Raw genomic sequence first — 13,482 nt, 5'->3', positions numbered from 1 at the left:
AGGGGTATTAAAAAACACGAAACGAAACTATTGGCACTACGCCCCCCGGGGCATGGCCTTCCTCTAACGTGGGATTTCTGCTCCAGCGCCTCTGACGAGACAGGAGAAACCGTTTACTTCACCATCCGATAGAAGCTCAGTGGATAAGGCGGGAATCGAACCCGCGTCTCATAGCATCATCGGGATCGGCAGCCGAAGCCGCTACCCCTGCGCCACGAGACCCAAAAAGCAAAAACTCAAAATTTGGTTTATTGGACCTTTAAAAAAAAAACTCCAGATGTGAAATTTTCCGAAATTTCGAGTGCATTAAAAATGACCTGGAAATGGGATAATTTTAAGGTTTTCGTATACAAATTGCAACTTTGAAGCGAGACACTGAAATCCACAATTTTATATACACTGAAACCCCGATGGTTAGACACCAATTGTTGTCAAACGAACGAGGTCACTTTTTAGTTGTACACCCCTTTTACACCGAGCTCACACACACTACTAAACGTGTGTTTTGATAGTGTGCGTGAGCGCCGTGTAAAAAGTGACAGTTCTTCACTTTTTTGTTTGACTTTGACCAACCACCGGGGGCGGAGTGTCATTTTTGCATATTAACTTATTGATTTCAAAATTGCTGCATAATCTCATTCGGTCCAAAGAATGAACTAAAATTTAATTGCGCAATTGAACAACAGGTCAATAAAAGGTCCCCATCCGGCGCGTCATTCCGCAACATCGCAATCATTAGCGTTCCAGGCAGCTCCATTTATCTCAGAGTAATTCACAGCATTTTCCATCTTTTTTTCCTCTCGCCCCATTTCTCAAATTTCCACTCGAATAGCTCAAGGAACGTTCCTGCTCGTCGGTCCGGGAGCGCTTCGTAAACGATCCGGCATACACGGAGGACGTGCGCCACCTAGCGCTGCCGATGCGCCGCAACAGTGGCCCCGAGCACCACGGCGCGGCCGGTGCGTCCTCGCGCCGGTTCTACACGATGCCCAAAAAGAAGTCCAACTCGGTCGGGAAGGACTACCTGCGGAGTAGCAGCGGTTCGCGGGGCAGTCGCGAGTTTTACACGGTAGATGTGACGGCGGAACTGGCCAGGGTGACGAACACCCCGGAACCGGTCGATCAGAGCAATGTGCAGGTTAAGGTGAGAAGGAAGAAGTACAACAATCACAACAGTTCGGCGGAGATGTTACGTTTCAACGATGAGTCGAGCAGTTCGGACAATTTGAGACAGAGCAAGAGTTCGACGCTGGAGCGGCGGGGCAGAAGTTTAGATCGGAGGGGGTTGGGGGATCGTGAACCTACGGGGTGGTTCCAGCGGGAAGGGTCCAGGAAGGAAATGGAGGAGGAGGAAAGAACACGTGGTAGGAATAGGAACGTTATGAGGAGGCAGAATGCTGCGGGGTCGACTACGCCGGATTCGGCAGTTCAGCAAGAGGATGAGGAAGCGATGTACAGAGCGGCAAAGGTGGCTGCTCAAGCCGCGGTTGCAGCTGGGGAAGACGTCAAGGAAAGCAAGAGCAAGTTTCAAATCGGAAAGCGATTCTTGAAAGGGGAAATTGGTATCAAGAGTTTCAACTATTACCTGTTGAAGGAAGGATTGAAATCTTCCAAGAAGAATCTGCTGAAGCAGAAATCGGCACCGGTTGAAGTGGTTGAGGTGGTGCAGCCAGTGGTTGTAGCAGTTCCTCAGGAACGAAGACCTTCTGGCTTGTCAAAGAGCGAGGAAAACATCTATGAAGAGATTTACTTTGAAGAGAAGCCCGGAGATTCTAACGACGAGAAAATTCAGTTCATCGATTGTGAACTATGCGTGCAAGAGTGCAACAACAGTAACTGTGAGGTTTGCCACAGCCGTGTTCCAAAGCACAAACTGCAGCAACATCATCACCACCAGCAGCATCAGCAGTTGCCACTTCCACCACCACCACAGGTTCCGAAACCGTCGGTGGATAAGCAGAACATCTACGAGCAACTGAAGCAGATACCACTACCGGGAACGCCTGGCCCTCCGCCTCCGTATCAAGCGGTTGAGGGTGGTGATCTGAGTAGCGTTTACCAGTCGTCATCTTCGATGACGTACGGCTCAAGTCCCGGTAATGTACTCCAGTACCAGTCATACAATCCGAAAAATCCTAACGTGTTCAAAATCGAAACAACTCCAGTTGCGTTCAGCTGTGACTACAACCCGATACAGCAAATATACTATAAACCAGGTTACGGAAGCGTCCAGCAGCAGCAGCGTCCGCAGCACATCTACCAGCGGCCACATAACCTCACGTCAAGCTCCCAATCCGACTTTTACCAAGAGGTGAACAGGAAGAAATCATCATCCTCGTCGGATTCGCTGCAAGCTCGAATGCAGCGTGAGCTGTATCAGCAAGCCAGTCTGTACTACTACCAGCAGGCTCAGAAGCAAACGGGCGCTGGTTCCGGTGCCAATCCCTCGGACCCCTCCAAGATCTATAAAACTAACTCGAACGCCTCAATCCTTAGCGAAGCGTCCGCCAAGAGTGAAAACTCGCTCAAGCATCCGCAGCGTACCGGAAACATGTCGGACTCCTCCCTGGGAGATTCCCTGTTTTCCTATCCGGCAAACCGACGCTACTTTGGAAGTTCGGAAAGCTGTCGCTTTGCCTCCGAGTGCCGCCGCTGCAGTCTGGATGTGGACAAGTGCAGCTACTCGGACACTTGTCGGTACGACTGCCGCAATTGCGACTGTTCGTCGAGCTACTTTTCGTCGGACTTTGACGATCCGGCTGCTGGAGGGCGAAAGAGCGGTTCGCGACAGGATAACTACGGCGTTCCGGCGTACGCCGAGGACTTTATGAAGCACGTGAACAACGTTAAGCGAAATCAGCTTGGTCAGCAGAAGCAAACCGCCAGCGGTAAAATCTATGAAACGCCGACGACTTATGCCGGGGTATCCAAGAAGACTCACCACGAGCATACCTATGAAACGTTGAAGAATAATGTGATTCTGTACCAACAGCCCTACAAATCCACACCAAAATACGAAGAAAGCAGCAGGCTTTCCATTAGTCAAAGCCATGAGCTTCTGTTGAGTCCCTCTAGATCAAAAATCCCTCTTGAGTCACGGTACTCCCTTGGAGGAGGTCCCCCACCCACCGCCATCAGCCGCTACGGCTACGCCAAGTCCTCCAGCACCCTTCCGGCTGCATCATCCTTCGCAGCCAAAACTAGAAGCACCGAGTTCTTCCCGCAAGCCGGATCCCTCCCGAAGGCAACCCTCTCCAAGCTGAACCACGACTACGCGGAAATCGTTCAACTCCCAACCCCCGCCGCCCCTCCCAAGGACCCCAAACGGAGCTCGAACGTCAAGTATACCGCTCCACAACCCCCGAAACCTGCGACAACGCCCACGACCCGTCGCCAAGCTCCGCCCATCCCGGCGAATCCACCGCTGGCCAGCGACCCCCTCGAGACCCGATCCATCGGAGGAGGTTCCGACCGGGACAAGTCCCTGCCGCGCAAAGATCGGGCCGACTTTGAGAAAAGCAAGCGGGGAGCGGCGGCGGCAGTTGCGGCTAGTTTACAGGATCAGCCGCAGGAAAAGAAGGAACCGAAGGAGCAACCGGTGCAACAACTGACGGTGGCCACGGCGAAGAAGGAAAAGAAAGAAAGACGGCATCCGGCCAGGAAGAAGGTGGAGGACGACGGGAACTTTACCGACGACGAAGACGATGAGGTGTTTCTGAGTGAGAGGAGCAACGAGAAGCTGAGGAGTGCGCGGAAAGAGGTGAGTAGAATCCGTTTTTTTGTTGGCTTTTAATTTGTTTTTTGCCTTCCTCACCTCACTGAGGCAAGGCTATAAAATCATTCATAGGTGGATTAAGTATCTTTTTTTTAACATAAAGTGAAAAAAACACAATAGGATCCTAAAGCCATTATTATGAACAACGGCAAAAACAAGATTAACACCATTTCTGATCATTTTTTTGCTGTTTTGATTGAAAAAAATAAGAAGTAAATTGACAATACAACATTTTACAATGGTTAACCCTCTCCCGCCCATTGTTACTCCAGAGCACCAAAACTTTGAACTCAAATAGCTCGGAACTGATATAACTTTTCATGGTGCTTTAAGTTGCAGGTGTTCATGTAGAATGTATACTAACATCTCCCCAAATTTGGTTAAGCACAAGCAAAGTTACAGTGTGAAATGTAAACAAAAATGGGCCAATTTTAGGGAAATAAATAAGACCTGTTTTCGAAAGCCCGTAAAAATGATCAAACACAAAATTTTATGAAACAAAAAATGTTTTGCTATCATTTCAACCTTGGACAAGAGCCCCTGTGAATAACATTGTGAGTTTGGACCGGTTTTAAGTGTTTTTCAACCTTTTTCATTTGGTGCACCAGAGCACCACCTAGGCATATGAGCAACTAAATATTTAGGAGCACTTTTTTCTAAATTACAGAAAAAGCTTATTTTTATCAAAACAAAAGTTTAAAAACGTTTTGACTATTCATAATCAAGACAAAACATTGTTATTAGACCGATAGTTTTATTATTTTCCTCATTTTTCATGAAAATGGTTGTTTGTGGGTTTTGAATGAGCCAATCAAAGAAACCTGAAAATGCAGAGATTTTAGAATTTGTAGTTAATACTTCAGAAATATGGTCTTACAGCAAAGAATAAGTAGTTTTTAACACATTTCGAAGCGTTTTCAAACAAATGAACAAATGGATTTGAAGAAAACGAGATTTTGTGGTTTAAAAAAAAGTTGCTCATCTTCCTGATGGTGCTCTGGTGCACCACTTCAAATTCTACTTTTTTGCCCCAAATCGATGTTTGTGGCTCAAAGTAAAGTATTTCCTGCATTATTGTACCAAAATTAAGCCATTTACTATTTTTACGATAAGCAAACAGCTCTGGGCGTTAGAGGGTTAAACATCTTGTCAAGAAGGGCAGCGAAATAAAATTTTAATTACAAACCCATCCTAAGTAATATTTTTTCCAGGAGTTCTACAAGAGCTCTTCAAGATAGCTACAGCATAGCAGTTTGGAACGCGGTAGGATAAAATTCTCTTCAAAACTTCTTTAGGAGTTTGGAAGAGTACTTGAAGAGAGTTTTATCCTATCGCAGTCCAAACTGCTATGCTGTAGCTGTCTTGAAGAGCTCTTGTAGAACTCCTGGAAAAAAATGTTACTTGGGATTTTAAATCCTTTGCGGTAGTACAAAGTATCATTGTGCTCTGAAAATAAGCTTTATCAATAATATCACCAATGTAAGCTTCATTTTATTGCCCAGTTGTCAAAACGATTGTCACTTTCTTGACTATTTATATTCCTCCTACGGCCAGAAGACATATTTTAAATCTTGATCATCTAAAACAGGGGCGCTCTAGGGGGCGCTCAATACGCAACTTCAGGTTTTTTGTATTTTCGTCGTTTAATATTTGATAACAAAAAAAACATTTTTACAACATTTTTGTTCAAAACAGCTTCCAATCAAGTATTTCAATGCTATTAATCAACAAAATAAAAATATTATTCGTAAGAAGCTTTTAACTGCAGTTTTTCTGCCAAACATTAAATAAGGAATAACAGTATTTTGTAAGAATTTCAAATACCGTAGTCTGGTCAAGGTCAAGGCGTGGTTTAATATGTTGTTGTTGAAAAATCATATTTTCACAAAGAAAATTAAATTGAAAAGGGAAATTAATTTACCTGTATTTTCATAGATTGTTGTACTAATTTAAAAATTGGTAACATTAACTTTGAAAAATTGCGTAGTTTTATTTTAAAATAAAGTGGAACTGTAATGATAAATTGTTCCAAAAAGATTTTTCAACCATTCTTTCTCCATTTTCAATAAAATTTCAACTCAGATTTGTACCTAATTGTCATGAGGTCAAATCTCGAAGTGGTTCAAAGGAGCAATATAAGTTTGAGGCCGATCCCTTACAAAAATGTGCGTTATGATTTGTGATGTGGAATACCTACATTTTTGCTATCTTTAATGTTTTCTGCTTAAGTCAAATTAGCATTCTGCTGAAATGCTCAACCAAATCATATTTTTTAGAATTACAAATTACTTCACAGATTTCCCAAAGGGCCATTTTATATTATCATTGAAATGGGTCCACGGGTCACAAAAATCACCTCGTGGGTCATACTTTGGTCACCCCTGATCTAAAATGATCATCTAAAAATATAAATTCCAAGATGATGGTTGACATTGATGTGTGTAGTTCATTTCAAGCAGTCATGAACGTGAATTAAACTAACATGAGTTCGATAAACTCTTATTTCATGTTAAGAATATAAAAAAAATCTAAATTTTATTTAATTAATTGGCAAAATCCTCCGCCAACTAAAACCAAATCAGCAAAAGTTGCCCTGACTTTTTTTGATTTCATTTCAATGGATTATTTTGGTTCCTGATCACGAATCCGAGGTCCATTTGCGATATTTCGTGGAGTGGGACGACCCCTTTCGAAACCGTGAAGAGCTAAAATTGTTTTCAAAGGGACTTTTGTGAAAAAAAGACGCCCGATTTGATGGCGTACTCCCGAAAATCAACTGTAAAAAATCGAGTGACTTAACATTTTATGGGAAGTTCAATGTACTCTTCGAATCTGAAATAACCCAGAAAGGTATTTTTTTTGTTTATAGCAAAACTTTTCATTTTAAAATTACGTATTTTTTGTAGCATTTCAGGGTTACTTTTTAGAGTGTACCAATGTTTTACAAATTTGTAGAGCAGATAAATTCCAATAATTTGATGTATGAACATAAGGGGTTTGCATGTATTTTTCTCGAGTATTCTGGAACACACGAAAAAGTTTTTTTTGAAAAAGTGATAATTTGGATGATTTTTGACTACACGGAAAAAAATCAACTCTCGAAATCGTGAATTAAATTCACGAATGCGAGAACCACGAAGGAATATATTCACGTTTATAGTGCAAATGCACCATACTCATTAATAAATTCCTCCGATGTTTTCACATTCGTGAACTTAATTCACGATTACGAGAATTGATTTTTTTCTGTGTAGTTTTTCGAATATCAACTTTTTATACTCAATACCAATTTACACAAAAAACCACTTGAAAAAAAAACGGGTCAGGAATGCATAATTCATGTTTTTAATCAGGATTTGTCTGAAATTTGCCCTTATTTGTTAAAGATGATCGTAAGTATTTGGATTGCATTGCTTCAAAAATCCTGCAAAAAGAATCCATTTATAAAAGCATTAATTTCCCGTGGATTTTTTTTTCCATCAACTGCAATTCATAATTTGAAAAGCTCCCTCGCCGACGACAACAGAGATGCCTCATTAGTGCGATGTTTCTCAACTCTGACCAGCTGAATGTGACAGGTTTCCACAAAAACCATAATTGATAAGCTCTATTCTGTGTCAGAATGTGACGACGTGACGTCAGTTAAAATACCCATGGTTCGCTGAACTTTTCTGAAACTTTTCAATGAATGGCTCGTCACGTTGCCATTAGCAGTTAGCAGGAACATCATTCAAAATTTGTCACAATGGCCAATTTCTGTAGTACAGGTCGAATTGCTACAACTCGTAGCTACGGCTTACGTAAACAAAATTTGACTTAATTGTAAAGTTTCGACGAAACCTTCAACTTCTTGAGCAGAACTTCGTCTCTACACAAAAGGATCAGTGCCACAAACTTGGTGCAAACAAATGATGACGGCTGTCCGTCAAGCTGTCCGACTTTAATTAGTGCGTTGATTATGTATAGTCTAGCAAAAGGGCAAGATGATGGGGGTGGGGAGGGGGGGGGGGGCGGTTTCCTACACACAGTCTAAGAAGTGCGAGACGAACTTCCGAACCAGCACGCTTCTAATTGGAATCCTTCGCGAGATCCGACACGTGTCCAGATTTCACGTTGCCTGCGCTAGAAATTTGATCCATGATTCGGGGAAAATTTTGGGCGTTACTGAGACGGGCCGTCGCCACCACCTGGTAGATTACGGGACAAGAAAGTTCGTGGAAAAAAGGTGTTCGTGACCCCTCATTGGAGTCGGGCTGTGGAGATGAAAGACGGGGAACGACGCAATTTATGCAAATTGGAGAATGTCACCAGAGACTGCGAGGTTTGTTCTTTCTTTCGTTGAAATGCGGGAATTGATGGCTTTGGGAATGTGACTAAAATTGTACGCCTATTCGAATTCCTCATGAACAGATTTGGCGGGGAATGTTTAGCTGAAACAAATGGTTTCTAATAAGTGTTTGTTAAATATGTAATATATGAAGCAGCATTTAACTCAAGTACTAGTGTTTTTGAATTTCTATAAACTATGTTAATAACTCCCGATATTGCTCAAATGAGCACTTATCTATGAAATCGATTTTTTTTGCCTTCCTCACTGAGGTTAGGCTATAATCCTGCTCTAAAAATGAACTTTGAATCAAAACGTCGTAGACCCACATTCATGTATACATATCGACTCAGAATCAAAAACTGAACAAATGTCTGTGTGTATGTGTGTGTAGGTATGTATGTGACCAACAAACTAGCTCATGTTTCTCGGCACTGGCTGAACCGATTTGACCTGAACCTGTTGCATATGACTTGGTTTAGGGTCCCATAGATCGAGTTTTATACAGATTGAAGTTTTGATAAGTAGTTCAAAAGTTATGTATAAAAATGCGTTTTCACATATATCCGGATCTCACTTAAATGTATGTAAACTATGTCCGGGTCCATCATCAGACCCATCGTTGGTTAGGTTATCAAAAGACCTTTCCAACGAGCCTAAAACATTGAAGATCTGGCAACCCTATCTCGAGATATGGCTACTTAAGTGATATTGATGTACTTTTTGGAAGCCGGATCTCACTTAAATGTATGTAAACTATGTCCGGGTCCGCCATCCGACCCATCATTGGTTATGCTATCAAAAGACCTTTCCAACAAGTCCAAAACATTGAAGATCTGGCAACCCTGTCTCGAGATATGGCTACTTAAGTGATATTGATGTACTTTTTGGAAGCCGGATCTCACTTAAATGTATGTAAACTATGTCCGGGTCTTCCATCCGACCCATCATTGGTTATGCTATCAAAAGACCTTTCCAACGAGTCCAAAACATTGAAGATCTGGCAACCCTGTCTCGAGATATGGCCACTTAAGTGACATTTATGTACTTTTTTGAATCCGGATCTCACTTAAATGTATGTAAACTATGTCCGGGTCCATCATCCGACCCATCGTTGGTTAGGTTATCAAAAGACCTTTCCAACGAGCCTAAAACATTGAAGATCTGGCAACCCTGTCTCAAGATATGGCCACTTAAGTGATATTGATGTACTTTTTGGAAGCCGGATCTCACTTAAATGTATGTAAACTATGTCCGGGTACACCATCCGACCCATCGTTGGTTAGGTTATCAAAAGACCTTTCCAACGAATCTAAAACATTGATGATCTGGCAACCCTGTCTCGAGATATGGCCACTTAAGTGACATTTATGTACTTTTTGGAAACCGGATCTCACTTAAATGTATGTAAACTATGTCCGGGTCCATCATCCGACCCATCGTTGGTTAGGTTATCAAAAGACCTTTCCAACGAGCCTAAAACATTGATGATCTGGCAACCCTGTCTCGAGATATGGCCACTTAAGTGATATTGATGTACTTTTTGGAAGCCGGATCTCTCTTAAATGTATGTAAACTATGTCCGGGTCCGCCATCCGACCCATCATTGGTTATGTTATCAAAAGACCTTTGCAACGAGTCCAAAACATTGAAGATCTGGCAACCCTGTCTCGAGATATGGCCACTTAAGTGACATTGATGTACTTTTTTGAAGCTGGATCTCATTTAAATGTATGTAAACTATGTCCGGATCCACCATCAGTGATAAAAAAGAGATGAAATTTTTGTATCTGAAAGAGATGAAATTTCATATCAGCCATTGTTGGTAATAAGTGAGGAAGGCTCCAACCACATAGGTGGATTAAGTTAGTTTTTAATTTTAATTTTTGTATTTTTTTAATCCGGCTGAAACTTTTATTGTGCTTTCGGTATGCCCAAAAGAAGCCATTTTGCATCATCAGTTTGTGTATATAATTTTCCATACAAATTTGACAGCTGTCCATACAAAAGAGATGAAGGAAAATCCAAAAATCTGTATCTTTTGAAAGAATTTTTTCATCGATAAGGACTACACTGGAACAAATGATACACGGTAAAAACAAATTTGGTGATTTTAAATTTCACTTTTCCAAACATTTTTTTCAAAAGTAGCCAAACTTGTGCACTAATTTTAATGAAAAACTGCGACTATTTTCAAAAAAAAAAACCTAAAAATGGCTATAAATTGAAAACGGTGCACTTTATCAAAATTTCTCTATAGTAGTTTAGAGGATTTTTTCAGCACGAGTCGTACATTTATCCAACGAGGTTCACCGAGTTGGATAAATACGAAGAGTGCTGAAAAAATCAAGTTTTGCAACGAGTTCCATACAACATTTTTTGCAATTCCAAAAAAACACACACTGAGTGAAATTTTATGTCAAATTTTCATGTATTTGGTCAATAAATCGTTTAAATCAAAAAAATGTTGAAAAGTGAACTTTTCAGCACCCATTTCAGTGCTAAAAAGTAGAACTTTTCAGCATTTATTTTGAAAAGTGTTGCTATTCGATTCTGTTATTTTTGGTACAGAAAAGTAGGCTATTTCGTCGTTCAAGAATGACAGGAAAAGTAAGTAGTTTCACGACGGAATTGCAAAATAGTAGTTTATGCAACAAGTTGCAAAAAGATGATTTTTTCAGCACGAGTCGTACATTTATCCAACGAGGTTCACCGAGTTGGATAAATACGAAGAGTGCTGAAAATAACAAGTTTTGCAACGAGTTCCATACAACATTTTTTGCAATTCCAAAAAACACACACTGAGTGAAATTTTATGTCAAATTGTCATGTATTTTGTCAATAAATCGTTTAAATAAAAAAAATGTTGAAAAGTGTTACTTTTCGAAACAAGTGCTGAAAAGTTCAACTTTTCAGCACCCATTTGAGTGTAAATATAGGTATTCGGTGCCCTCTCCCCGTGCCATACTTTCACACTTAGGAGACCCGGGAGGCGGAGTCTTGTCGCAAAAAGAACGATACACACCTGTGGAACCGTTGACGAAACCGCAAGGTTTAAGAGGGCCACATTATAAGGTGTTACGTCGATTCCGTTTTTAAAGTAGAACTTTTCAGCATTTATTTTGAAAAGTGTTGCTATTCGATTCTGTTATTTTTGGTACAGAAAAGTAGGCTATTTCATCGTTCAAAAATGACAGGAAAAGTAAGTCGTTTCACGACGGAATTGCAAAAAAGTACTTTTTGATTTCAAATTTGATTTTCCAACGAAAAAATGTAGTTGAAAATGCGAAAAATATTTGGATTTTTTGAAACAAATCTGTGTTGATACAAAAATTCATTTTAAAAAGTGGAGTTAAAAATCACCAATTGTTTTTACCGTGTATAATTTTTTTCAGTTTAGTCCTCATTCATACCTACAACTTTACCCAAGACACCAAATCGATCAAAAAATTCCTTCAAAAGATACAGATTTTTGAATTTTCATGTATCATTTTTGTATGGACAACTAAACAATTAAAAAAAATCGAATGACCGAAATCTGAGAGCATTGCTCTAAACCATTTTAATATTTTCCGATATTGTTCAGGTGTTACAATTTGTGTTAAAAACAAATACCATTTTTTGCTTTACTCACTGTAAAGGTCATTCGGGCACTTCTTCAATAAACTATCCGACCTACCTTGGAATTTCCATATTGACTCAGAATCATAATTTGAATAAAATATTTTGTGTGGGGATGGGTGTAGAAAAAAAATGTCACTTAAATATCTCGGAACTGGCTGCACAGATTTATGACGGATATGATCAATTCAGTCCGGGACGGGGACCCTTCAGTCCCCATCGAAAATCATTATTATCGATGGAGTGCTTCAAAAGTTAATTACAAATGAATATTTTGGTTTGACACCCCTTGCGGAAATATTGGGAAACTACCTTCTTATAGCATGCATTCAGGCGTTATCAAATACAAACAGGAAGCATTTGCAATTGATTTTGCTAGGAAGGCACAAATCTCTTAGGTGGTTAAAAAAAGTTCTTGGATTTATAATAAATAGACAAATTCTTACCAACAAGTTAATCATAACATTTTCCATAATTTTTAAATTTAACATGTTCATGTAGTTTGCTGATACAAATTTTATTTACTTTTTCGAATTTCTACATTATAAAAGCCATATTTCAATTTCCAATGTCGCGAATTTCAAAAATGTTAAAATTTAGTACGGATTGAACGGACATTGAGTGTAAAAGTCCAGCAGCTCATCGCAGCCTTCGGTGGCATCAGGAGTCCAGTCGGGACAGTTCTGAAAAGGTAGAACGTCAATAAATTGACAACCTTAAAAAATACCACCCCAAACTCACCCTAATGGCGTAAAAGTGCATGCAGGACATGGCAAAGCCCGCAATCGGGTTGCAGTTGTCGAGCCCGTCAATGACCGCCGGTCGGCGTTGAATTTCCGCAAAAATCGGCGCCCTCACGTTGGACTCGTTGACGCAGTACCGCATGGCCTGCCGGATGAACTCGTACCGCTCGCCGTCGACAAAATCCTTCACGTGGCTGTCCAGCGCGTAAAAGTCCACCAGCGTGTAGTGCTGGTTGTGCATCAGCAGGCCCAGCTTCGAGAAGAAGCACTCGGCGGCGCAACCAGCAGGCCCTCCGGCGATGCCACCGCCGGCGATGGGCACCAGCGGGAACTCCGCGTACCGGTCCCAGCAGTCGAAGTAGATCGATTCGTTGTACACCGGGCCCTGGTCCATGAACGGGCAGCACAGCTTGGGACTCTTGTTGGTTGAACAGAGGTGTCAGAAGGTTTCTCCAAGATGTTTAAGCTAATACTTACAACTGGTGGTGGTGGGGCTGTACAGTCCTGAGGACTCTGTGCCATGACCAGAGCAATTGTGGCTAGAAAGCCAACGTACAACAGAAAGCGAGCGACCATTTTAAGAGGTTTGTATGGCTCTGCAAGTGTCTCAACCAAGACTTCAAATTTGGCACTGGTTGATTTTCGAACAAGTCGGTCGCGTTTTATAGGGCTGATAACGGCTGGGGAAACTACCCCTGGAATTAATTGATGGCTTTGTACTAAGCCGATAAGACCATTTCTTTGATTGCAGGTTGAATCAGTAGCGTGGGAAAAGATTAGAGCATATCTCAACCGGTGACTAAGTTACTGAGCTTGATAAGATTCTCTCCTTCCGTTGAAAAAAAAAAGCTTGAAACGATGTCACGTGAATCGGCTTGACTGTTTCAAAATTATGTGATTTTTTATTATCAAATAAATTAAATTTTTAACCCCCGTTTTCCCAACCCGAACCTTTTTTTTATCAAAGTGAGATACAATGTGGGATTTTTTTTATGGGGGGCCGTTTCGAAACATTT

The 13,482-nt window shown here is 41.1% G+C and overlaps 2 protein-coding genes across 5 annotated transcripts in view; one reads left to right on the top strand and one right to left on the bottom strand.

Moving 5' to 3' along the window:
- Positions 1-13,482, top strand: part of LOC120412402 (uncharacterized) — a 446,365-nt gene that overhangs the window by 90,526 nt on the left and 342,357 nt on the right. For all 4 annotated transcript variants that reach the window (XM_039572863.2, XM_039572864.2, XM_039572862.2 and 1 more), the window contains exon 4: positions 833-3,760. In XM_039572863.2, coding sequence (XP_039428797.1) covers positions 833-3,760 — 2,928 coding nt within the window. The remainder of the gene's footprint in view (positions 1-832; positions 3,761-13,482) is intronic.
- On the bottom strand, positions 12,220-13,103 carry LOC120412407 (uncharacterized). The gene is made up of 3 exons (XM_039572869.2): positions 12,944-13,103; positions 12,465-12,884; positions 12,220-12,406 (listed from the first exon to the last, which is right to left on the bottom strand). Exons 1-3 carry the CDS (start codon positions 13,040-13,042, stop codon positions 12,320-12,322), a joined length of 606 nt encoding a protein of 201 aa, XP_039428803.1. The 5' UTR covers positions 13,043-13,103; the 3' UTR covers positions 12,220-12,319.

This window comes from Culex pipiens, chromosome 3 (assembly GCF_016801865.2).
Source record: "Culex pipiens pallens isolate TS chromosome 3, TS_CPP_V2, whole genome shotgun sequence".
Classification (NCBI taxonomy): Eukaryota; Metazoa; Arthropoda; class Insecta; order Diptera; family Culicidae; genus Culex; species Culex pipiens.
Note: the sequence above shows the minus strand (reverse complement) of the source record. Positions and strands in the feature narration are given on the sequence as shown.

Coding starts and splice junctions, on each gene's coding strand:
- LOC120412407 (XM_039572869.2), bottom strand. CDS start 13,042: ATGGTCGCTCGCTTTCTGTTGTACGTTGGCTTTCTAGCCACAATTGCT. Junction 12,885..12,943: donor CAGCCCCACCACCACCAGTT/GTAAGTATTAGC, acceptor TCAACCAACAAG/AGTCCCAAGCTGTGCTGCCC. Junction 12,407..12,464: donor TGCACTTTTACGCCATTAGG/GTGAGTTTGGGG, acceptor CTACCTTTTCAG/AACTGTCCCGACTGGACTCC.